At 37.5% G+C, this 24,477-nt stretch overlaps 1 protein-coding gene across 1 annotated transcript; it reads right to left on the bottom strand.

Annotated features, from left to right (window-relative positions):
• Nucleotides 1-9,550: 9,550 nt before the first annotated feature.
• LOC120291861 (probable fatty acyl-CoA reductase 4) lies at nucleotides 9,551-12,669 on the bottom strand. The gene is made up of 4 exons (XM_039309618.1): nucleotides 12,494-12,669; nucleotides 11,391-11,561; nucleotides 10,100-10,181; nucleotides 9,551-9,844 (listed from the first exon to the last, which is right to left on the bottom strand). The coding sequence occupies exons 1-4, from the start codon at nucleotides 12,667-12,669 to the stop codon at nucleotides 9,551-9,553; spliced, it is 723 nt and encodes a 240-aa protein (XP_039165552.1).
• Between the last annotated feature and the right edge of the window lie 11,808 nt (nucleotides 12,670-24,477).

Raw genomic sequence — 24,477 nt, forward strand, 5'->3', positions numbered from 1 at the left:
CTTTGGCTTTCTCACACGTGTAGACCTTCTCAAGACAGGTACTTCGGGGTCATTAGTTTGCTCCGAATCACTGCGTTCCTCTTGAACTACCTCTTCACTGATAATAGACTCATCTTGAACCTCTCTTTCAAGTGCACTTTGATCTACTGGAAACATCTTCACAGGCATTGTGTCTAATTCAACATATTCTGGTTTTACTACATTCTCATGCTCTGTCTGACGATCTTTGTACATCTTTTCTTCATGGAATACCATATTGCGACTATGGATGACTTTGTTATTCTCATAATCCCAAAGCCTATAACCATACTCGTCGCCACCGTATCCGATAAAGACGCACTTCTAGGACTTAGCATCAAGCTTTTTTCTATCCTCCCTGTCAATCAAAGCATATGCAATACAACCAAACACCTTTAGATGTGAATAATTAATCTTTTTACCTGATCACCGCTCTTGTGGTATTTCTCCATCCAACGCACTAAATGGACTTCTGTTGATAAGATAAATAGCTGCATCAACTGTGGCAGCCCATAAGTGTAGCGGGAGACCCACGTGTAGCCTCATGCATCTCGCACGTTCTAGAATAGTCTTGTTCATCCTTTCAGCTACACCGTTCTCTTGAGGAGTTCTTGGAACAGTCTTTAACCCGTGTATGCCTTCTCGACTCAAATATTCTGCAAATTCCTTACTTGTGTATTCACCACCATTATCAGATTTCAGAGCTTTAATTTGAAAACCTGTCTCTTTTTCTACCATGGTCTTTCACATTCTGAACATCCCGAATACTTCTGATTTTTTCTTTAAGAGCATAGACCCAAGTCTTCCTTATTGCATCGTGAATGAATGTGACAAAATATCTCTTACCACCATAAGAGAGTTCTTGAGCAGGTCCCCATACATCAGTATGAACCAACTCTAGCTTCTAGCCTTTATTTTGTCACCCATTCAATTGAAAACTAACAGTCTTCTGTTTTCCATAAATGCAACTCTCACAAAAATCTAACTCAACTTTTTGTAAACCCGGAAGTAATTTCCTCGATTGTAACTGCTTTACACCTTTTTCACCAAGATGTCCCAAACGATAATGCTAAAGAGTAGACAAATTACCTGTAGCCATTGTAGTTGCAACCATATCACTAATATTGTCTCATTGGAGAAGGTAAAGTATACCTGTACGCTTTCCCTTTGCTACTACTCTTGCCCCTGAGGTTATCTTTCACTCTCCGCATCCAAATGTTATTACCAAACCTTCTTGGTCAAGTTTACTGGTTGAAATCAGATTTTTCTTTAATTCCAGAATATGCCTAGTTTCACGCAATACTAGACGTCCTCCACCCGAGATATTCACAGTCACGGTTCCTTTCCCAACAATGGGACACATGTGGCCATTTCCCACAACCACTTGTCCGAAATCTCCACTAGCATAATTATCAAATATGTCTCTTTACGAAGTGCAATGAAAAGAAGCACCAGAATCAATAAACCATTTATCTGTTATCAAGTCAAACCCTGCAGATAAACACAAGTTATCTAGCAAAGATTCATCGCTAACCACATTAGCACCTTAATTCTCATCTTGCTACTTCTTTTTGTAGGCTTCACATTGAAACCTCCGATGTCCAATTTTGTGACAAAACCAACACTCATCTTTTGCAACCTGTCTCTTATCCCTTGATTGTGATTTGCCACGCCCGCTGAAATTTCCTCTACTTTTACTTCTTCCACAGTTCTCCACTGTGAGTGCCGTTGAAGATGTAGATGAAGAAAAATTATCTCCACTTGAGACTTTCCTTCGCATCTCTTCATCCATGATACTACTCACATCATCATCAAGAGTTAAATCATCCTTCATCGTGCTCGAAATTCCCTGCACTGCGGTATTGTAACTTTTTGGAAGAGAACATAAAAATAATAAAGCTCGAAACTTCATATCTAAATTTATGTCTGCGGATTCCAATTGACCCGTGACCTGCGTGAAACTATTAATATGCTCTGCCACAGAACCTCTATCAGATAACTTCATATTAACTAGTTTCTTCAGCAAAAATACCTAATTTGATGTGGACGGCTTCTCATAAATATTCGTTAGAATATCCATGGCTTCTTTTGCAATTTTTGCTTTCGCGATGTGGTACCTTGTCTTTCTCGTCAACCCTAGACGAATCACACCTAATGCCTTTCGATTAAGAATTTTCCATCCGGCTTCTGCTGTCGGATCCACTTCCGCCATCTCGGATTTCCAACCCTCAAGTGGTGCATAGAGATCTTTTTATAAAGATAATCCTCGATTTGTAGTTTCCACCATCCGAAATCCTCTCCATTGAACTTATCAATTCTGATTTTATCTTCTGCCAACCTGTTTGATTTCAATCAAACGTCACCGAAAAACCCTCGATGTTCTCGATTAGCCAACCTAGGCTCTGATACCAGTTGTTACGAAATCGCACGTCGATTCCAGAAAAAATAACGCTCGCAAATAATTCACCAGACAGAATATAGTAATAAAAGAACAGAATCAGAAGAACACGCCAGAAAATTTGTTATCGAAGTTCACCCAAACCTGGCTACGTCTCTGCATAGAGGCACTCTACGAATCCACTAGACTTCGAAAAAATTGGGAATACAACGATGATCTTCTTTCAAGATCAGGGCACAAAGAGATTGAGAACCCTCATAAAAAAAAAAAAAAAAAACTCACTTTTTTCTTCTCTCTTTTTCTTACCTCTCTATTTTCTTTTTTAGCGTCTTGACGGCTAGGGTCTTGCCATCGCTAATATAAATGTATCACTTTTAACCTAAAAGCAAATTTGATAGAAAAGACAAAAAAGCCCCTAAAAACAAATATTTGGCTTCATTTATAACACAAGCTGCTGTCTCTCCCCTCACGCCGGTTCAGTCGCCGTCTAGCTCCTGCCGCCCCGTCCGGCTTCGTTCGGCCACCTCGGGCCATCGCTCGACCCCCTTCGGCCACCGTTCGGCCTCACCGAAGCTCCCTTCGCCCTCCACCGGCCTTGCTCCGCCATCTCAGCCCTGAATCCAGCCCCAACCAGCAGTGAACCAAGAGGAAGAAAATGGGTATGGCGGTAGCTTCGTGGCCCGTTTTGGCCGTCTTCCCGAGCCGGATGCTCGGCCTGCTTTGAGGAAATTCGATCCTCGTGTCGATCTCGTCGTATTGAGTGAGTTTTGCTAACTAATGACTTCTTAGTTTGCTAATTATACTTAAAGGTTGATTATTGTTAGTTAAGTGTAATTAGGTGGTTATATTAGAGTAAATTAGCGATTATTAGTTGATTGCATTGCATATTAGTTAGGTGGTTAGTGTACTTAGAGAATTGCCTATAATATTTATTGGATGCTTCTTGGGATTTTTCCCAATCCTTATCAAGTGTTAATTAGGCAATTCGGGCATAAGTGGATTTTTAGGAATTAATTATTAATTTTGAAATTATTTATTTAATTATTTATTTTCTGGAAATTCAACTGGGATGGCCAGTGACCGAGATTTTATGCTAATGATCGTGGTGCAGTCCGTTTATTTAATTGAGCTTTATATTGTGCTAAATTGAAATTATTGTATTTATTTATTTAATTTTCGAAATTATTTATTTAATTATTTATTTTCGGGAAATTCAACTAGGATGGTTAGCGACCGGAATTTCGTGCTGATTGTCGTGGCGCAGTCCATTTATTTAATTGAGCTTCAATTTGTATGGAATTGATTTAAATTGTGAATTTTAGGATATGTTCCTATTGAGTTGTTTGATTATTTGATTGAGAAATAATTTGGTATCGATAGTAGATTGGCGAACTATAGAGAAAGGCGTTGTTTCATAGCAGAATCACGGTAGAAAGTAAATCACCTGGAGAAGGGTATATTGACTTGGTGATTAAGTTTTGGCATCTAAAAGGACACGTGGGCTCGGTAATTTGATGCATTACTTCGGAGAATGCACGTGGTCTCAATAAGTACATTTGGCATCTAAAAAGACACGTGGACTCGGTAATTTGATGCATTACTTCGGAGAATGCACGTGGTCTCAATAAGTACATTTGGCATCTAAAAGGACACGTGGGCTCGATAATTTGATGCATTACCTCGGAGAATGCACGTGGTCTCAATGAGTACATATGGCATCTTAAAGAGACACGTGGGCTCGGTGACTTGATGCATCGCCTTGGAGAATGCACGTGGGCTCGCTGATTCAGTATGGCATCTTAAAGAGACACGTGGGCTCGGTGACCTGATGCATCACCTTGGAGAATGCACGTGGGCTCAATGAATACATATGTCGTCTTGAAGAATGCATGTACGCTCGGTGACTTGATGTACCACTTTGGCAAAGAGGTCGCCTTAGAGAATGCACATGGGCCCAAGGTTTGAGGCACGTGGCCTGACTTCTAGATATTCCACCGTGGAGAATGATTTGGATGACATGTAATCGACTAGGTCGATTGATCAATGATTCGATCTGAGTGTGATTTGATGTGATTCATTGCTTTAATATGATGTTGTGAATTGATTGATTGAATGGAATGATCGGTGAATGGTTGATTGAGTCGTAATCGACTAGGTCTATTGATCATCGCCTTGAATTGATGTTGTAAATTTGTTGGAATAATGGAAATGACCGTGAGTGGTCTTGTTGGCGTGTAATCGACTAGGTCGATTTAATCGATGCTTCGATCAGTGATGTGATTGCTTGGGTGTCTATTTGATCTGTGCTAATATGCAGGTGGAATTTGAGGCCAAGGTAAGTCCTCTAACTCATGTTGTGCATAGGCAGCCCTAAGGTGTATTAGTTTACTAATCGAGTCTTAGGGGATAGAACTTGCTGAGACATAGTCTCATCCCGGTTGTGGGACAACATTTCAGGACCCTGATGGAGAACCTGAGGAGAAAGAACTCAAAGAGGAGTATCTGAAGGAGAACCCCGAGGATGATCCAGAGTAGGATCCTGATGACTGTTGCTCTAAAATCTATTTGAGTAGAAACCAACATTTTTAGCATGGTTTGTATATGTACATGTATGACTGAGTCATTATAGATGTATATAAGGGTGTTGGTTTTCAGGTTAAATTTTCTAGTCCTACTTATATATCCCATTGCTTTATTGTCTGGGGATTTTTATAACTACTTCCGCATGTGCTATGAAAAAGGAAAGGGTCGGCGATATATAATCCTGGGATATCACATTTTAAAATCGACTAAAGGTAAATGATGTGCGCATGCCTGAGGATCGGGCGTGATAGTATTCCCACATGCCTTTTCTCGTCATTCTTTCATGATGTTTTGAATCCAAATTTGCCATGACATGTTACAACTGATTATTATCATATCATGTCTATTTCTCCTTATGTTATGAATTTCGAATTTTTCATGTCATGATGCATGTGCGGTCACCATGTCATTTGATTTTCACCGTGTGGTTTAATTTCGAGTTTGTCATTTCATGCTACATATAAATATTGTCATATTATGTCATTTCTCTATCATATTTGAATTTCAAATTTTTCATGTCATGCTACCTGTGAATATTGACATTTCATTCGTCCTTTTAAATTTTTAATTTGTCATGGCATATTGCATGTAAATATCGTCATATTAGGTCTTTCCCTCATCATGTTTTAAATTATAAATTTATTGTGTCATGTCATATGCAAAGCTGTCGTACTATGTCATTTTTCCTGTCATGTTTGCAATCAATTTTACTATGTCGTGTTGCATTGGAATAGCATCATCTTCAATCTCATGTTTGAATCTTGGTTATGCATGTTGAATCCAACTTGCTCGTTATGACATTCCCATGTTGAGTTTAAAGTTTTGTTTTGCATGTCTTGCGAATTGACATTTCGTTTGCATTCACACTTACAAACTCATGGATTTGTGACTCGACACGGTAAATGGTTTTGTTAATCAATAACATCACCGAATAAGTGTTGACAATATTTTAATTTCTATAATACAACATCATGCAAAGTTAGGAAATTATTTATGAATGATTTAGGATTCAACCAAAAATAGGATTACAGTATTCAAAAGGGCGTATTGGGATGCTAATCCATATTACACACCATCAGTCCTCCTGACCTAAAATCTCTAAGTTGTTTGATTAGTTTCCTTTACACATGCACTTACGTAGTTTGGCTTCCCCAACGATATCGGGGGCTGTAGGTGTCCAATTTGACTTAGGTTTTTCCTAAATAGATTAGTGGCTACTCTAGTATGGGAAGTCCTAAAAAATAGGATGCTATTTAGTTGGCAATACCCGATTTGCAAAATTTTAGGGGTTTCAAAGGAGATAGAACACGAATGGGTATTTCTTATCTAGAATTCTACGCTAATCAAAGATGTGACAATAGTTTACTTGTCCAAACATCCCACAACAGAATGGAGTTCCTGAAAGAACAAATTGGCATTTGACAGAGTAAACGATCCAAGATTGTTATCATTGCCTCCAATCTACAAGCCGGATGAAGCAAGACGAGACTAGACCTTAAGACATGTCGGTCTAGAAAGAAAGCGTGGATGATGATTAATCAGAGACATAAAACCAAATCAACACCCCGATGCCTTATGGAAGAGTACTAACCAAAAGAGTTTAAACTATCAAGTGAAGGGTTATCACATTGACGTATTGATCGATCAAAAAACCCCTGCCTAGTTGGTGTGACATTCTTCATCACAAGCTTTTATGGACATGGACCTCGTCTTTGACAATGTGTTTAATCCTTAAGTCTATTTCTTTTTCAAAATTTATTGGCACTTCAATCTAACATGACACCAAAAATAACAGCAGTTGCATGCGTTACCCCACTATGGTCCATGTATACATATGATAGAATAGACCACTGTAGTTCATATTCTCAACTGTTACATGTCGCAAACAATATATCAATTGCATCATTGCTCACTTGCTCTTGAAGATATTGACAACTCCAGGCAAATGAGTTCTCTCGGAATAGTCTTCCCAGTCGATACATATCGGATCAAAGTAAAAGACACTTCCCAAGTTCACTTCATTGTTGGAGGTTGTGGCTCTCAAAGCTTCCGTATTTGCATCCTTAAACCTGGTAAAAAAAAAAAAAAACTAGAATAAAATATTGTGAGCGCAGCGTGGTAATATTATACCATTTTGATACTAGTCTCTCGTGTTCTCGTGTCCTTTTTCTTTTCTAACGTGTGTGTGTATATCTATAGGAGTAAGTCTAAGCTTTCTTTTAAGGAGAAGACCCGCCTCACCTTTCCAAGTTTGTATCAAGATATCTTGCATATAATTCCAATGATGATATTTTTTTTTTATCTCTTCCTAATTCAATCAGATAAAAAAATCTTCCCAATTTTATAATTCCCCATGTGCCGTGCGTATGCAATCTTATTAATTTCCAATGGGCTCAACTAAATTTTGTTGTCCTGACCATAGTTCTGATAATTCAATTAAACTCATAACCCCCCCTTGCTTTAGTCCATCAACCCCAATTCAATATTATATAGGCTCAACTAAATAATATTTGTATGTAATTCTATGTAATGAATGCTCAAATGGGTCATCAGAATTTATGTGCCTGAGAGTTTCCTTTGCATGTGCAATTAGGTAGCTTGACTTTCTCGACACTATCGGAGGCTTTAGGAAGGCAATTGACCTAGGTATTTTCTACATAGATTAGTGGCGATTCTAGTGTAATTTTAAGGTTTTGATCATATCAATATCGTAGATTTCATGACCCTAGTATTTGCGAAGATCATAAGAATTGAGATTTGCAAAATTCAGGTGCTACAAACGAGAAAGGGCACACCCCATTCAAGTTATCTAAAATTCTTCTCCAATGCAAGATACATCAACAATTTACTTCTCCAAACACTTCATAGCAGAATGGAGTTGCCGCTAGAACAAATCGTCGTTTGGAAGAGATTAAATGATCTAAGATAGTTAATATTCTGTCTCATTTGCAAGCTAGATGGAGGAACATGAGACTAGACTATAAGGCATGTCAAATTAGAAAAACAGTGTCGATAAATGATTCATCGGAGACATGAGACCAAATCAACACCCTAATCCCTTGTGACACATGCACATACTTGATCGATCGAAAACCCCATGTCTAGGTGGTGCGACGCTCTTCGTCGAAAGCTTTTCTGGATATGGACATCATCTTTAACTATACGTTTAAACTTTGAAGTTTATTTCTTTTTCAACAGGATTGGCACTTCAATCCATGACATCAGAAATAACAACAGATGCGCGTGTTACACCACCGTGAGTTATTTCCATACATAATAGAATAGAACACACGCATTTCATAATGTTAAATATTACATGTCCCAAACAACATATTAATTGCATCATTGCTCACTTGCGATTGAAGGCATCGACCAGTCCAGGGAAATGAATTCTCTTGAAATAGTCCTCCCAATCGATACATCTCGGATCAAAGTAGAAAACCCTTTCCAAGTTTACTCCATTGTCAGAGATTGTGGCTCTCAAAGCTTCCGTATTTGTGTCATCAAAGCTGGGTCAAAAAAAAAAAAAAAAAAAAAACTGGAATAAGATATTATAAAATTTTGTAAATAACAACAATTGTTTTCAAAATTTAAGCTAATAGATGAAGTGCGGTAATATTTAAACCATTTCAATACTCCTCACACGTTTATATTAGACTTTTACGTTAAGATTGTGGTGTAAAAATATATAAATGGGAAAGTATATATGAACCTTGAAAGACTTAAAACATTTACCTTGATGTCGGAAATTTTATAAGATCATAACTGTTTATTCTAAATGGTTAAGCTAAAAGGTGACTGCATGTTTTAATATTTTTATACTTCATTGGAAATTTTTATAACGGCAACAAGGTGATTGATTAGTGTACTCTGCATGCAAACTGGTCAATGCATTGAAGCTTACATGCCCTTGAAGAATGCATAAGGTTCATAGAGTTCTGCCAATCGCACAGCAGCGTTGACCTTTTTGTGCAGATCAGCATGCAGGCCTTGGAGACGCCCGCCAAACATGGAGCTAGCTACTTTCAGCACCTTCATCCAAAACAATAGAAAATAAGAAATCGAAATAACATTGAGTAGCTACTTTTAGATGCTTGTCCCTTTTTAAAATATATATTTGGAATACGCATGTCGATTGATTTGTTTGTTGTAACTCTTACTACTTAGGGCCCCACTGTTTTCAATTTATCAACAAAGAATCTATGCATTAACGTTTTCACGATAATTAAAAAAATTATTCAAACTTTATATTTGTTATAATACATAATGTATGTTTTGAAAAGTTTCAACTATTTCCCATTTAATGAAAGTAAAATAATAAGAGCTGTAAATCTTGAGAACATATTGAAAGATATTCTTGCTTGAAACAAATCAGCTGATTATTTTGGGGATATGTTCCTTAATTTGCCACTTATATCATAAAAGATCGAAATATGTAGACTTAACTATGTAAAATTATTATAAGATAAAGACTTTCAGATATTTGGGTAATATTCAATTTTCTACGTGTTTTAAAATTATTGCATTAACTTTCCGTGACCAATTTGATCTTCACTTTTTAAGCCACTTGGGACTGACCTTCGTTAAGAGAATGTAACGTCTCAAGTGCTTGCGGAAGCTGGCCATGCTTTCCATAATTCCAAGCTTATGAACTTGGACCGGCTCCCCATTCTCATCGATCCAAGGGCTATCCTTGAAGTAACTCCATGCGTTGTCTGTAATATCTAAATAGGTCAAAGGATGCTTCCTTGAGGAACCCACTTGGTAAATCTTGTTTGAATTAGGCTTATTAGCATGCACCACTATGGCCATGATCATAGCATTGACCACCATATCTACTGGTATCTGCACGAGATGAAATTCCATATTGATGTTGAATTCGTCAAACATATTTATATATGAACAACTCTATGTGTGTATGTACATGCAATTTGCACAATATAGTGGTGGTTGGTATCAATAACTATCAATATTTTCTGATTAATTTTCACATACCAATTCATAAAAGGAGGAGTACATAATCAATTATTTATAGCTAATGCAACATTTGGGATGCTTATAATCCTGGCATTTTGATGGCGGTTAATGCTCGGCTATTACCGTGTCGATTATTGTACCAGGATTGCCCAGGAAGAATTTCAGTCTTCCTCTACCATAATTGATGACAATGCTGTCGATCGTTCTGCATCATCATATGTTTCCAAAGAAATAAAAAGTACATGAGAAAAAGCCTCGCTCGTTAAGCAACAAAATACTTGATTAACAAGATACGTACCGCTGTTACTTGTCAACGACTAAGGTCTTACTTTATAATTGATCAAATAAAACCCAAGTTTACGCAGCAAAAGATGTGCCCGTTCGTGCGTTCTTACCAACTTCCTCTACTCTTTTGATGGAGATTACTCTAAATGAGACGTTGATCTTTGAAATTCTAGAAATCTCTTTGAAATTCTCCTCTTAACCTCAAAATGGAGTTGATTTCCTAAAAAAGATGGTGCATCCATTTGTTGATGCGCTTGTTCAAGACTATATGATTTATTGAGAAAAGGACATCACAAATGTCATACTTTGATATGACGCTCACTTTGGTATCATAAGTTTTTAATCGATCACCTGAATGACATTAACCAACATTTAACCAATAAAAAATGTGCCCACGCATGTGTTCAACTTGCTCTATTCATTTGATGAATATAGCTATCTGTGAGACATCGATCTTTTACCGATGCGAGAAATTTCTTTTCATACTCTCCTGTTATCCTCCCAATGGAGTTGGCTTTTCTATGCCCCTCATTAAAATCAAGGATCGCAAACTTCAGTTATTCATTGTTTAGCCTCCTCTAAAGTTTAACTTCCTCGAAAAGATGGTGCATTCATTAGTAAGAAAATAGATGTAGGTATATTTCTTGGTTTTTTTGTTCAGTAACAACATGCATTTTGCGAAGAAAGGTAATACCTGAGCAGTCCATGCATGGGATAGGTAGCTAAAATATCTCTGATCAATCAATTCATTTGTTTATGCACGTACGACTATATAACAATCTTTAGCAGTTCTTATCATTTTCATTATAATTGATGCGCAGGGCAAGGCTACATGGTTGGCCAAACACATATACTTTAACGAAGGCAATGGGGGAAATGATGGTGCAGCATCATCTCAAAAAAAAAAAAAAAAATCAATTAAGTCATTACACTGAGGTGTGTTCAACACCAAATAACAATTCATGAACCACGTATGATATTACTCCCAAAAAATAATGTGACGGGTGATACTAGAGATCAAAGTGAGTAATTTATAAGATTCTACTCTCTAATACTTGTTAGGAAGTTCAATTTCGGACCACCATTTTGAGAGAGAGAGAGAGAGAGAGAGAGTTTTGTGAAGGATGACCTGGGAGGGAAACCCTCAATCCAACCAGCAAAAGGTTCTCGGTAAGTACTTGTTATGATTGTGGGTCTAATAATAGCAAGCGGTATATTTTGTTTGAGATGATGCTGCACCGTCATTTCCCCCATTGCCTTCGTTAAAGTATATGTGTTTGGCCAACCATGCAGCCTTGCCCTGCGCATCAATGATAATGAAAATGATAAGAACTGCTAAAGATTGTTATATAGTCGTACGTGCATAAACAGATGAATTGATTGATCAGACATATTTTAGCTACCTATCCCATGTTTTAGTTCTGAATATTATGGTCACATCCTTGGAGAAAGTACTTTGTAAAGAGTTTATCACTAGAACTTCTAGTACAATCAAAAACATTTCTTACAACCCAACTTTTCACCAAAAGAGTATCAATGTGATGTAGGAGAATTATCCAAAAAGTCTTAACTTATTACAATTGTATAAATTCAATCCTAATTTTTTTTACTAATTGAATCCAAACCTTTTGTATTTATGCCAATTTAGTCTATCTAGTCAATTTTGACTGAAATCATTGACATAAACGTTGGCCGTCTTACATGGTGTAGTCAATACTAACATAGGTAATTTTAATGATATTTTTCAAAAATTTTATTTATTTAATTGTTTTAATTGTTTTTCCTTTTTCTCTTTCTTTCTCGGCGATTGGCCAAAGGAAGAATGGAAGAAAAAAAGAAAAAGAAAAGGAAAATATTAAAATATTAAAATATTATTAAAAATTGTCCATGTTAGTATTGGCTACACCATATAGGACAACGGGCGTCTATGTCAGTAATTTCCAACCAAAATTAGGTAGATGGACTGAATTTGCACAAATACAAAAAGCTTAAGACTCAATTGATAAAAAGAATAATTAAAACTGAATTGACACTTTTGCAATAGGTTTCAGAATTTTGTTATAATTTTCCCATATGATACAATCAACTTTAGAGATGATAAAAAGTGTAAGCGGAGCTTGAGGTAATGGTCTAACTTGATGCCTGGGTTTGAGAGCCACAATTGAAGATGTAATTTTCAACTAACTTAATCATAGATTCCATTGTTTACAATTCAATTAATAACAAACAAACCTTTGCAAGCCCAAATTCTTTAAAGCAATGGTGATTTCTCTCTCCGAAGCATTCTTTTCTCGAAGTTCGTTCGTCAATTCTTCAACCAAGAGTTTCTCTTCATTCATGTCCAACTTCCTTGACCCGTTGAGCGTCTCACCCATACTAAATGTCTTTTCTCGTATAATCCCGGTCATATTGCCACATACATATGCTGAAAATAAAGGGTTCTATAAGATACATCGTCAGTACAAACTACTTTTTAAACAAGCGGGTGGTGAAATGGAACCTATCATTTGCTAATTTAAATAGCAAAATATCAAGAACAACCACAATCGAAAAAACACAAACCGGTTGATATGTGAAGTAACATCTTTATGTTGACACATCTTATAGCAAATTCAGCAACATGCTTAGCTCCAATTACATTGACGGCTAGTGCAATGTCATATATGTGGGAGAAAGATGGCAATAAACTCAAAATAGGATGAGGGAAAAGCCGCGAATTCTCTGAACTAATTTTAAATTGGGCGGGGAGGGCAAGATTGTAATCACGTACCTTTCGTCGAATTTGGTAGTCGCGGCCGAACTAACAATTATGTCTATTTCTCTCCACATCTCCAACCTCAAATCAAAATCATGTACTCCCAAATTCTCGCAAGAAACGTCACCAGGAATCGGAGACAATTTCTCCACAATTGAGTTGAAATTCTCTGCCCACTCTTCCCTCAAAATGTCGAATAACTTCTTCTCTATGAGCTGTTTGCGACGTGAAAAGATTGAGAGTTGTTATGAAGGAAATTTTGTCTTTTATCTTAGTTTTCATATTATTTTTCTTCCTTTGCCTTTATTTTCCATGTTAAATAGAGTAGAATTAATTCGAAATTACACGCCTAAGTGATTGTACCATCTATTGGATAGACCATTATACGGCTACTCTTGTAACGACTCAAGTTCTTTTCCTAAAAAGACACAAATCTCTTAATTTTCTTCCCTTAGACTCTATTTATTTAGCAAAGAACGAATAATTTGGAATATACCTATCCAAAAAATGATCATTTATATAGCTTAACAAAAATTTAGTCAATGAAAAAAAAAAATTTCATCTTCAATAACAATTTATGTCTTCTATTTTCGTAGAAAATGAAAATATATTTCATTTATTCATTCTCATAAGCGACACAAGCAATCAATTGTAGGAAAATATTTTCCAAATCATTCATTTTTCGAGAAACAAATGGAGCCTTAATAATTATTTTTTATTTTATTTTTTCAACACACATCTATGTGTGCCTTTTCTTTCTAGTCAATTTAGAACAAAAAGTGGATCTAACCATCCAAGGATAATTTAGAGTTTGATTCTCTACCTCTTCATGCAACCTCTGTATCGCTGCTTGTTTGTCCATAGCTCTGATAAGAACGTATATTTTCTTGACATTTGGTTGAATCCGAAGGATCTTCTCCACAAAAACTAACCCGTCATAATAAATAATAGTTAGCAAAAAGATGGTCAATTGATGGCAATTGGCGACTAAGTATACTTCATGCGTGAAGAGAGAGAGAGAGAGAGAGTACTCTTTGCGAGAAAGCCAGTGGCTCCCGTGACTAAGATGGTCTTGCTTTCAAGAAATTGGACAATATCCATCCCCAAATTTGAACCAAAATGGACCAGAGTCTTTGAACAAGAGCTAGGGGGAACTTGAAGAGCGACTTAAGTACTGAGGCACAAAGGCTCCATATATAGCTGCATTTTTATCATGCCTACCAATGTCGTTTTTCACCGGTTGAAATTAATATAGTAATATCTCTTTGATCAGTCTACATCCATGACTTTTTGGTACGTCAACATTACCATTGCAAAGAGAAGACATCCCTCCCCGGTTAAAGGGCCAAACCGCCCCCGAAGAAGAAGCCTCAGACCACTTTTCTCCCTTTGGACTTTGTGTGCCCGTTTTGAGAGAGAGAGAGAGAGAGATCCCAAAAAAGAACCAGCCCCCTCCTTTGTTGTGTTTCTTCCTCTCTTTTTTTTTTTGGCCAATGTCTCCCTCATTTTGATCAGTGAGTAGTTGGCTATTTCAAGCGATTGTAGTGATTGTTAGTTTGATATCTTATTATATGGACCCAACTGAACACCACATGTAATGTCGCTGTCAAAACATTTATGCACAGCTGCTATTCAATCCTTCCTAGAACCCCGCATCGAATAGATCGAATCAAATATATGCTGAAAAAACGTTGTATCCTAATACTGTCTGACAAAATAACGTGGCCCATCAAAAGAAGTATCCGAATGTGACCAGTGGAGATAGAAACCATTTTTTTGTTTTTTTGTTTTTTTAGTCAGAGAGATGGAAACCATTTGAAGTGGCAATAACATCACAAGCCATCTTTCATCTTATTTGAGACTAGAGGTATTACATTTTTATTGTTAAAAGAAGTAATTGGCGCCAATTAATTAGCAAATACCTTTAGAGCTTTTCAATCTGGAATTTTTCAGTTCAGCTATCTCCCTTGACCCAACTTTCTTTAATTTCATCTTGCACAACTGGGGATTGCATTCCATTGGTGCCCTTTTATGTTTCTTGACCAATAAAAAGGTAGAGAAATGCATTTGCACATATTGACATCTATAATGATTTTAAAAGTCCTTGTCCCTTCAACGCAATCTTCCTCATTTTCAACATTTTGTAGGAATAGGGTAACTCATGCTTAGTTTTTTAGGCTTTGGCATTGATGATGGTTTTTCCTCCTTTCGGGTAAATGACCAATGCAATTAAGATGATGGAACTCCATATTATTAATGTCATTATCAATTAGTTTGTTCCTGCCGGCCGGCCATCTCGTTCTTTCGAACGAGCACCATCATATTCCTATACCATGCTCCTGTGTTTCAAGGGGGAAGGCGTCACGGGAATCAGGTGTGCTTGCAGTTCCCCGTGAAGGGATTGTGGCCGGTCCAGCAGTGGGGAGAGCTTATTTTTCGAGCCCTCTCCCGAGCTTTACCCAGGTGCGTCCGGGACTCCCACCTGAGGGAGGTTATCCCTCCGGTAACCTAGGACCCGTCTTTCCGGGCTGTCAAGGCCTTTTAAGGTCCTACCTAGGACCAAAATCGTCCCCATTTATTCAATGAGGTAGTTGGCTTTTCAATCAATTGCATTAGCTGTTAGTTCGGTATCTATTATGTGGACCAGTGTTAGGGTTGATGGGATTTTTTTTTCTTTTGGTCAGAAGGTTGGTGGGATTTTAAATAGCAAAAAGTAGGTGCACAACTGCACCGTGCTATTGTCTGACTACTCTTTTCCTTGAGGAAACGTTGTCGGACTGCAGTTCTCAAATGATCGATTTATGTTTCAGTCAAATAATTATTCGATCAAAGTGACTTTATGACGTAGTCATCTATCGGTCATAAAATCGTATTACTCATTAGGTCAGCCCTTGTTTATTAACTAGTTCTATCCATGATTAAAAAAAAAAATTATGTAGACAAATGTCAAGCTTTATGACTAAATAGCATTGCCGAGACATTGTACGTACATACACTTTTTGCAACATTTAAAGGTCCGCCTAGTGTTTGACGCAAAAACCTTCACAGACGTGAAGATGTTGCTTTTATCTACAAAGTTTGTTTCTCTCACCATATTTCACGCTGTCGTTGGATCACATGTGGATTATGACCATTTGTCGGCCAAAAAGAAAATAATAATAATAGTAATTTTATCTTTGTAATGCGACGCGGCTTAAAAAGTCAAAGGCATAGTCACAGTGAAAGATCTTATGTTCGCACCATATACCTATCGATATAAATGAGTTTGTTAACATTTTTTGTCACATTTTGTAGGAGCAATGTTAACACCTAAATTTTGGCGATCCGGTCATTTATTTATTGCATAGAAAATTATGGATAATTTTATTCCTGAAAAAAATATTAATTGCATAGCATATAAATTTATGTGCATTTATTTTTAATTTGCATGCTTTGCATTTTATTTATGGGACCGGTGGTGGATGGGTTCGAATTAACGTTTCGAGCTCTAGCTTGGCGGGTCGGACTAAGCCCACAAAGCGAGCAAATTGGCCCGAGCCCGTTTTATACCTAAATGGAGATTTGAAATGATATTACAGTGGATTTTTGGAATTTAAGAAAATCGGGTTGCAATTTTATCTTGAGGCGATAAAATCAGTAGAAAATATTCAAGGATGAGGAAAATAAAAAAATTTGTGATCGGGAGGTCATAGATAATCTATGTGTATATTTTTTTAAAAAAGCTACGAAATATCCCCCGAAGATCACGTTCTTTTGCCTATAAAAACTGTTCGTAAGGGTTTGTTCGGGGGGTGGGGGGCTTCTCTAGTTCGAAGAAAAAAAAAAGAAAGAAAAAGTTAAAAAGAGAAGCAGAGAAGAAAAGTCAACAGAGGCTTTGGCTTCTGCAGAGAGGGTACAGAGAGACGTGAGAGAGAGAGACAGGTAGGGGTGTGCATGGTCCGGGCGGGCGGTTCCCGACCTAGAATCGGGAACCGCCCGCTAAGGACCGGTTCCGAAAAATTGGAACCGGGATCCACCCATTTGTTGCATGGATCCACCCGAGAACCGGACCATCGGTCCGGTCCGGTTCCCGGGTGGATCCATGGAACCGATCTTGACGCGAAACAATTTTGGTTTTCAACATAGAACGGTCGGTCTATGAGTTGGGAAGGAGGGGAGGAGGTCTATGGTCGGGTTTTCAACATAGTTGGTCGCGAAACAATTTTCCGCGGCCGTGGCGAGTGGCGGCCGACGCGAGGGGGCGAATAGCAACGGCGGCGCGTTGACGCTCGGGAGGAATCAAAATGGCGATAGGATTAGGAGGAACCGAGGAAGAGAACAAAAGAGAGAGAGAACCGAAGACGAAGGGAGTGAGGAGATCGGATCTAATCTAGGGTTTCTTTTAGTAATTTTTTTTTTTTTTTTTTTAAATATTAAAAAGGTTCCGGTCCGGTCGGGGTGGGCGGATCCGCCCATGTAACCGGGGAACTAGAACGGTACCCACCGGTTCCAAAAATTGGAACAAGGAACCGGACTGGTTTCCTCAAGAACCGCCGATTCCGGGCGGTTCCGGTCCCAGTTCGGGCGGTCCTGGACGGTTCCGGGTATTTTGCACACTCCTAGAGACGGGTGAGAGTGACGGAGAGAGAGAGAGGAGGAGAGAGAAAGAAAAAAAAAAAGGAAAAGAAGAACAGTCTTCTTCTTCTCCAGCGGATCCGCCGCCTGCCTGCTCCGCTCTCCCCCCTTGGCTGCGACCCGGCCGTTCGCTGCCCGAACCGCCGGCTGCCCACTTGCTCGCGCCTCCGCCTCACCGGCGAGCTGCGCTGCCCGCAACTCCCGCACCTCGCGCCCCGCCTCGCTGGTCACCGCCGCTCGACTCTCCGCGACGTCAGCAGCGGTCGCTCCGCCGGCCATCGCCGCGCCCCGCCGACGCATCTTCCCGTTCGCTCGTCGCTGTGTCCGTCGTACGCCTTGCCTACTCGCCACGCCAACTCCGTCTGGCAGCCGAAGCCTTGCATGACACCCGCTGCGCTGCCGAGCCACCGCCGCCCGAGCGACGCCTCGCTCTGTCGAGCGACCCGACGTTGCAACCTAAGCCGCTCCGCCCCGCCCGTTCTTTGTTCCACTCCCGCCGTTCTTTGGTCCACCGCCTTGTCCCTCTCCGAGCTCCGAACGCCGGCGACCAACCCCACTTAGCGACGCACACCACGCAACCGCCCGTATGCCGAAAGCTTTGTGCCTCCCGTGCTCGTCGCTACCGCCCAGCCTTCGCCGGAGCTCCGAGAGTCGCGCCACCAGCGGCCCCGCCGCCCTCCGCCGTGCTCCGCCCCTCGTTGATCGGCGCCGTTGCTTCCTCTTTCCAAGCCTCCTTAGGTGTTTTTTTATTTATTTTATGCTATTTTAGTTTATTTATTTTTAAGTTCCGTTATTATTGTATAAATTAGAACATTGGAAGTTGATTTCCGTTTTATGAATATTGTAGGCATTGTGAGTTTTGCCCAAAATCATTATAATTATTAATTTAATCCGTAAGACGTCGGATCCATTTTTTTAATTATGTTAATTTTTGGGCATTTTGATAGTATTTTAATTGTTAAATCATTATAATTATTAATTTGATCCGTAAGACTTCGGATCAGATTTTTAATTATTTTGAACTCTCTATCGTGATATTTAGGTTTAGAGTAATTGTTAATTTAACCTTTTGTGAGGTTATTTTTTTTATTATTTTAATCATTTATAGTCTTGGAAAAACACTAAAAAACATAAAAATAAAATAAAAATAAAAAATCAAACCTTGCATCGGAATTTCGTAAATTACAATTGCATTTTTAGGATTGCATTTTAAGATAATTTTTGGAATAGATTAGGATTCATTTTAGATAATGTCTGCATATTTAGATAATCTCATTTTTCTAAAAAAATAGTTTTCTAAGATAGGATAGAGTTTAAGTCAAATTAACCCCTAAAATAAGTTAGAAAATTATTCATTTTAGATAGTTTAATTAGGGTTTTTATTAATTCCGAATTTTAATTAAAAAAACACAAAAATATTAGGTGCATGTCAATTAGTTTGCATGTTAGGTTCATTTAATTAGAAATAGTTTGTTAGTAAAGTTAGGTCATGTAGTTAAATGCATGTTTTATGATAAGGTTCTAATTAAAAGAAAAATCCAAAAAATAATTACTTGCTTCAATGTGTTGAATTCATTTGGTGCAATTTATTTTATTCAATGTTTAATAATGATTGAACAATCACCCCCATTGCGTGATAGTAATTTAAGTTAAAATAAATCCAAGCTGCTTGCAAAAATCTTTTTGAAAATTAAAAAGAAATGGTACCGAAAGGACATTAGAGAAATCTAGTGTAACTAAGTTCCCGTACCCTTAGTCTCTGGTTCGTAGAAGTAAAATAATTCTCCCATTATTTTACTTAGGTATCTAATCGACCTACCGTAAACCGATTAGTGGTGACTCCTAGATATTAATCATTTGCATGTTAAATATTTGAACCTTAAGTCGCGAATTGGTATGGGCTTGGAAGAGCCCAAGTTAAGTTTAAAGACTTAGTAGTCCATTAGCCTAAACTTAGGTGGTGCACCCGAAATTTAGGTTGCGACAAGCAAAATGGTTTCCACAGCTTGCAAACCGACCTAAAAAGGAATATCCACAACACAATGCGAGCGGCACGTTACCCATAGTTCAAGGGCATGTAAGCCTTAGTTTTGTGATCAACTCATTGATAAATTCACATAAAATCATGGCAAATAAATAAAGTAGTGACTATACAAAATGAAAATTTTAGTCGTCACCGAAATCTCATTTTTGTTTTCTCTTTCCTTTTCTAAACCAACCCGGGTTCCATGATACGAATATGAAAGCTTTAAAAGGCACAGTCATAGAGAATTGAGTGGACTTGGAAAGTGTCTTCCGCTTTGATCTAAGATATATAGATCGGGAGGACTATTTCCAAAAAATCATTTTTCCAGGATTCACCACTAACTTCAAGCTTAAGCGAGCAATGCTCTCAAATATCGTGTTTGGACCGGCAATAGTCGATGTAATGAATTGATTATCTGGAACTCTATAGTTATGTGAAAATGAACCACAACAATGTCTCGTGCATGCGGTTATTAGTTGTCCTTTCATGTCAGGTACAAATGCCTTCAATAATCGGTAGCTTATTCTTAATAATTTTCATGCCATTAAAGCTCCCCCTCAATTCATAGCTTCAAAAGAAAAATGTGTGTATTCTCAGTCAGTGTAAATAGTGAGTTAGCCAATAATTTTTCTGGAAAAAGAAAAGCTATCATACCGCAATTGTTTGTGGCATTAAAGGATTTCTAGCTCAACAACTAGAGATCATCCATTCAAATCCCACCAATTGCGTCAAAACTATTCCATCTACATAAACGAAAAACCTTAACCTTACCCCTTATAGGCCTACAAGATGTTTCATAGGCTTTCCGATAGCCAAGCCTTCACACGTGTACTCTTGGATTATAGAAAAAAGAAGTCTTTGACAAGATGACCTTCTCTCGCCTTTTTTGTCGGTGATTGCTATTGGGTTCCTATCAAAGTTGTTAGAGTAACTGCTACTGGAGGGAGTTTGAAGTTTCAGTCTATTGCTGTGAAATTCACTTTGGGCACTTATGCTTTTTGCTAAGGACCTCGTGATGTTTCTGAATGGTGATGTACATTCTTTTTAAGTTCCGTCTACTTTCAGCAAGTTTCAAAGCTATATCTGGTTTTAGGATTAACCAAATCAAACAAAGCTATTTTCCTCTGGGATTTCAAATCGAATACTTGGTCTTAGAAGGGTTATATGATGGAATAAAGCTTATGTCATATACTCAAGCTGTTTCTATTTGGGGTTTATGGCTAAATTGCGACAATTTGAAGGATAAATCCTCCTGGACTCCATCTGTTCCATCTAATGCTTCTTCCATTTTCAATTCATCCAAGACTTGAAGAACATTGCTGGACTCTTGATGTATAAACCATCTTATTGCCGATGGAAAATTTCCCTTTTTGTGGCATGATCATTTGCTCCTTTTGTCGAAGAAATTCTCTAGTATAATGACATAATGTTTCTCCATTTTTCTTATAACTCAACTGTAGTCATGTTGCATATGCATTTCAAAAAGTCTATATACAATAAAATCAAATGTACATACAAGTGACTTTTGACCATTGTTGACTTTCTACTGGTGGTTGCTTATTGAATGAGCTAGTCGTTGCTTGAGTTACTTCACTAGCCGTTGCAGTATTTATCCTTAGTCGAACTTGCCGTTGCCCATGTACAACTTCTTTCCTCTATAAATACCAACCACTTATTTCTTCGATTTGCCCAAATTTATGCGCCCAAACATTTGCTCGCGTGAATACCTTTGCTTTTGCTCCCTAAATGTTTCGCAATTCATGTTGATTGTATGCCATCTGAATAGTGAGGTGCACATTATATAGAAGGTCTGTTGAATTCTGAAAGAGAGACACAACACACTTTGCAAAGGGCACAACTTATCTTTGAGGATGGTGCTTGCACCCCTCAGACATTTTCAATTTCCACATTTCCAATTTGCCTTCTTTGAAATTTCAAAACAATCTCAAGGATAAAATTCGCTCTCTTTAGATGTTGCTGCTGGAACTGATGTCCCCCTTCCTACTGGAGCTGTTGATCCAATACTCATGCTGGGGTGCCATCGTCCTCTGTTGCTACTGCTGTGCCTATCGTCCCGACCATCCCGTACACAAAGGCTTTACTGCATATCTTCAAAATTGAGTGTTTGGTAATCAAAAGACACCAACATCTTCGAAGCTAACACATCATCTTGAAAACGCCATCAGCAAGAAGCCACACGCAATGAAGTCAAAGGAAATGACTTCCATAGTTGATTTGGCGCAGGAAAACCAGCACTAAAGGAGGTACACAAATGAACTACAGAAACATTATCACTTGATTTACTCAGTTGATATGTGGCATGCTAGATTAGCAAGTGAAATTTCATGGCTCTCTCAATCTCTACTACCCCACCTAATTGAAGTGGAAATGTCAAGCAATTGAGGTATTTACTTACCAGGGGCAAAATCGTATTTACAGGCATCTCTGTAGGCTTGTTTCAATTTTTGTGATATTTCATCTAGTTTTTATTAGCGTTCTGTAGTAAGTTATGGTTCTCAATTTGGAGTTACAGTTAACGAGATATAAATCTTTGCTGGCGGTGCATGAGGGGACAGTACCGCGTTGTACTGTTCATGATTAATATTAACTAATTTCTGACCTTACATCAAGTTGGGAATGAATTGGTTTGTTTAATATGTCATCTTATCTTTTCAATGAGACCAACCTTGCTTAAATTGGACATATCTGTTACGAGAACAAAGCCGAATATTTGTTGCCAAATTGAAGATAGTGTATGAACTTAGAAAAGTGCATGATTGGGCTTGTTTGTTTTACAACGTAAAATGAACATATATATTTAATTAAATATTTATGTATATATGAAATTAGATATATATATATATATATATATACGTATGTTTGATCTAATGTAAATGTATATTATATGACTCGTTGTGACATAATGCATGTTTGCATGTGATATGGGCTTTAGCCATATAATTAGGGATTCCTCATTTATCAAGATAAAATTATAGTTACGATTGTGATTGGAGGCATGTGAAAACTATGTCATGACGCATCCTATAGAGCGGGGAACATATAGCATGTATTCATTCCTCCAAAATCATATAGTTATCATACTTGGTATATAATTGGGAATGAGTCACAAGCCAGTTTTCACACATTCATGATATAGTTATCGTACTTGGTATAATAAGGGGCTTTGTGTTAAGTTAGAAGGATACGGTGATGCTATTTCGCTCTCAAGTTCAAATGAGACGAAGCTATTAGCGGTTATGATTCACCCTTGGTGGTGGTGTAGTGTCTTGGAAATCAGCTGAACAATCTAATCTTTCAAAATCCACTCTTGACTCGGAATTTAGAGCTCAAGTGGGGAAGTAGTGAGAACAAGTGGTTGAGGGATTTCCTAGCAGAAATTTTGTTGTGCATGAAACCAACAACGTATGTGTCCATGCGCTCTAATTGCCAAACTACAATAGCCGTTGCTAAGAGTGCGCATGATAAAATTTCTGTTTCTCGATTTCTTCGTTTCTCTGTTCCCCTAACAGGTTTGGAAAAACAATCCGTTTAGAACGCAATCTGATTTCTCTATTTCAAACAGATTTCTATTTCAAAATAGAGAAATCGAAGAAATCAAACTGAAATTTTTAGCTTCTCGGTTTAGCGAAACAGAAATAGAAATTTTTTTTTCAAATTTTCAATTTAGTCCAAAATATTTTATATCACTAATATTGAAATAGAAATAGAAATAGTTAATTTAGTCCAAAATATTTTAATAATTTTTTAATATAATCATTTCAATCAATATTGATTGAAAATCTTAACCATTGGGCCAAATGGTGGGACTTTAATGAACAAGGCTTCATTTGTTGCACGCAAGAGATTTCACGCATGGTAATAGTCAACTTGCCACATTCATATCTAACGAGTCTTTCTTCACCTACTCTTCCGTAGTATGCCAGACAACGGCTCTATCTAGCTAGCTATTTTTTTAATCATAAACTTCATATTGAGACGGTAAAAATGGGTCAAATCATTAGGGTTTCATCCGATTTTTCTTTTATAAGGAAAAGAAATCTAATAAGAAATCTGTTGTTCTTGTAAGAGTGTTGATGAAAATACAGATTTTGATAATAAATTTTTAAATAATCCTAGTGTCGATAATTTTGAAAAAATTGGTGTCAATTTTTGAACATGGTGAGGATTTTTTTAACAAAATTTGGAAAGAAATTGGAATTAGACTTGAAGTTAGGACTTTTTTAGGAGATTAGACTATTATAATCATGGCTATCATTAGACTTATTTGATTAATGTGAAATCAATTTCGGCAAAAACATAACGACATATTCATTACAATTGAATTTCAATTGATTTTTTTTTTTTTTGCCACGTTGTTTATTTTTCGAAAGAAAATATTACGTTATACGAAACGTAAACACATGTAATAGGAAATTCCATGAAATTGTATTTTCAACTTTTGTAATGTATTAGTATTATTTCGACTATTATTTTGTATTTGAGGATTTCCTATATTGTCATCTAATCAATTTCTATTCCTAGAAATTGAAATTTTATTCTGTTATCAAACGGATTTTTATTTCAGAAATAGAAATTTTAAGTCATTATCAAACGAGTTTCTTTGCTCGAAACTTGTCCGGGAATAGAAATCGAGAAATCAATTTCTGGCCGTAAATCAATTTCAAAACAGAAATTTTGTCATGCGCGCCCTAAAGATAAAGCACACAATGACAAGAGAAGACACATTCCATTGAAACATTATTTCTTGAAGCAGTTGCTTTAGCATGGATTTAGATTGATTCGATCGGTTGAAGTCGAAAG

This window comes from Eucalyptus grandis, chromosome 3, assembly GCF_016545825.1.
Source record: "Eucalyptus grandis isolate ANBG69807.140 chromosome 3, ASM1654582v1, whole genome shotgun sequence".
Lineage (NCBI taxonomy): Eukaryota > Viridiplantae > Streptophyta > Magnoliopsida > Myrtales > Myrtaceae > Eucalyptus > Eucalyptus grandis.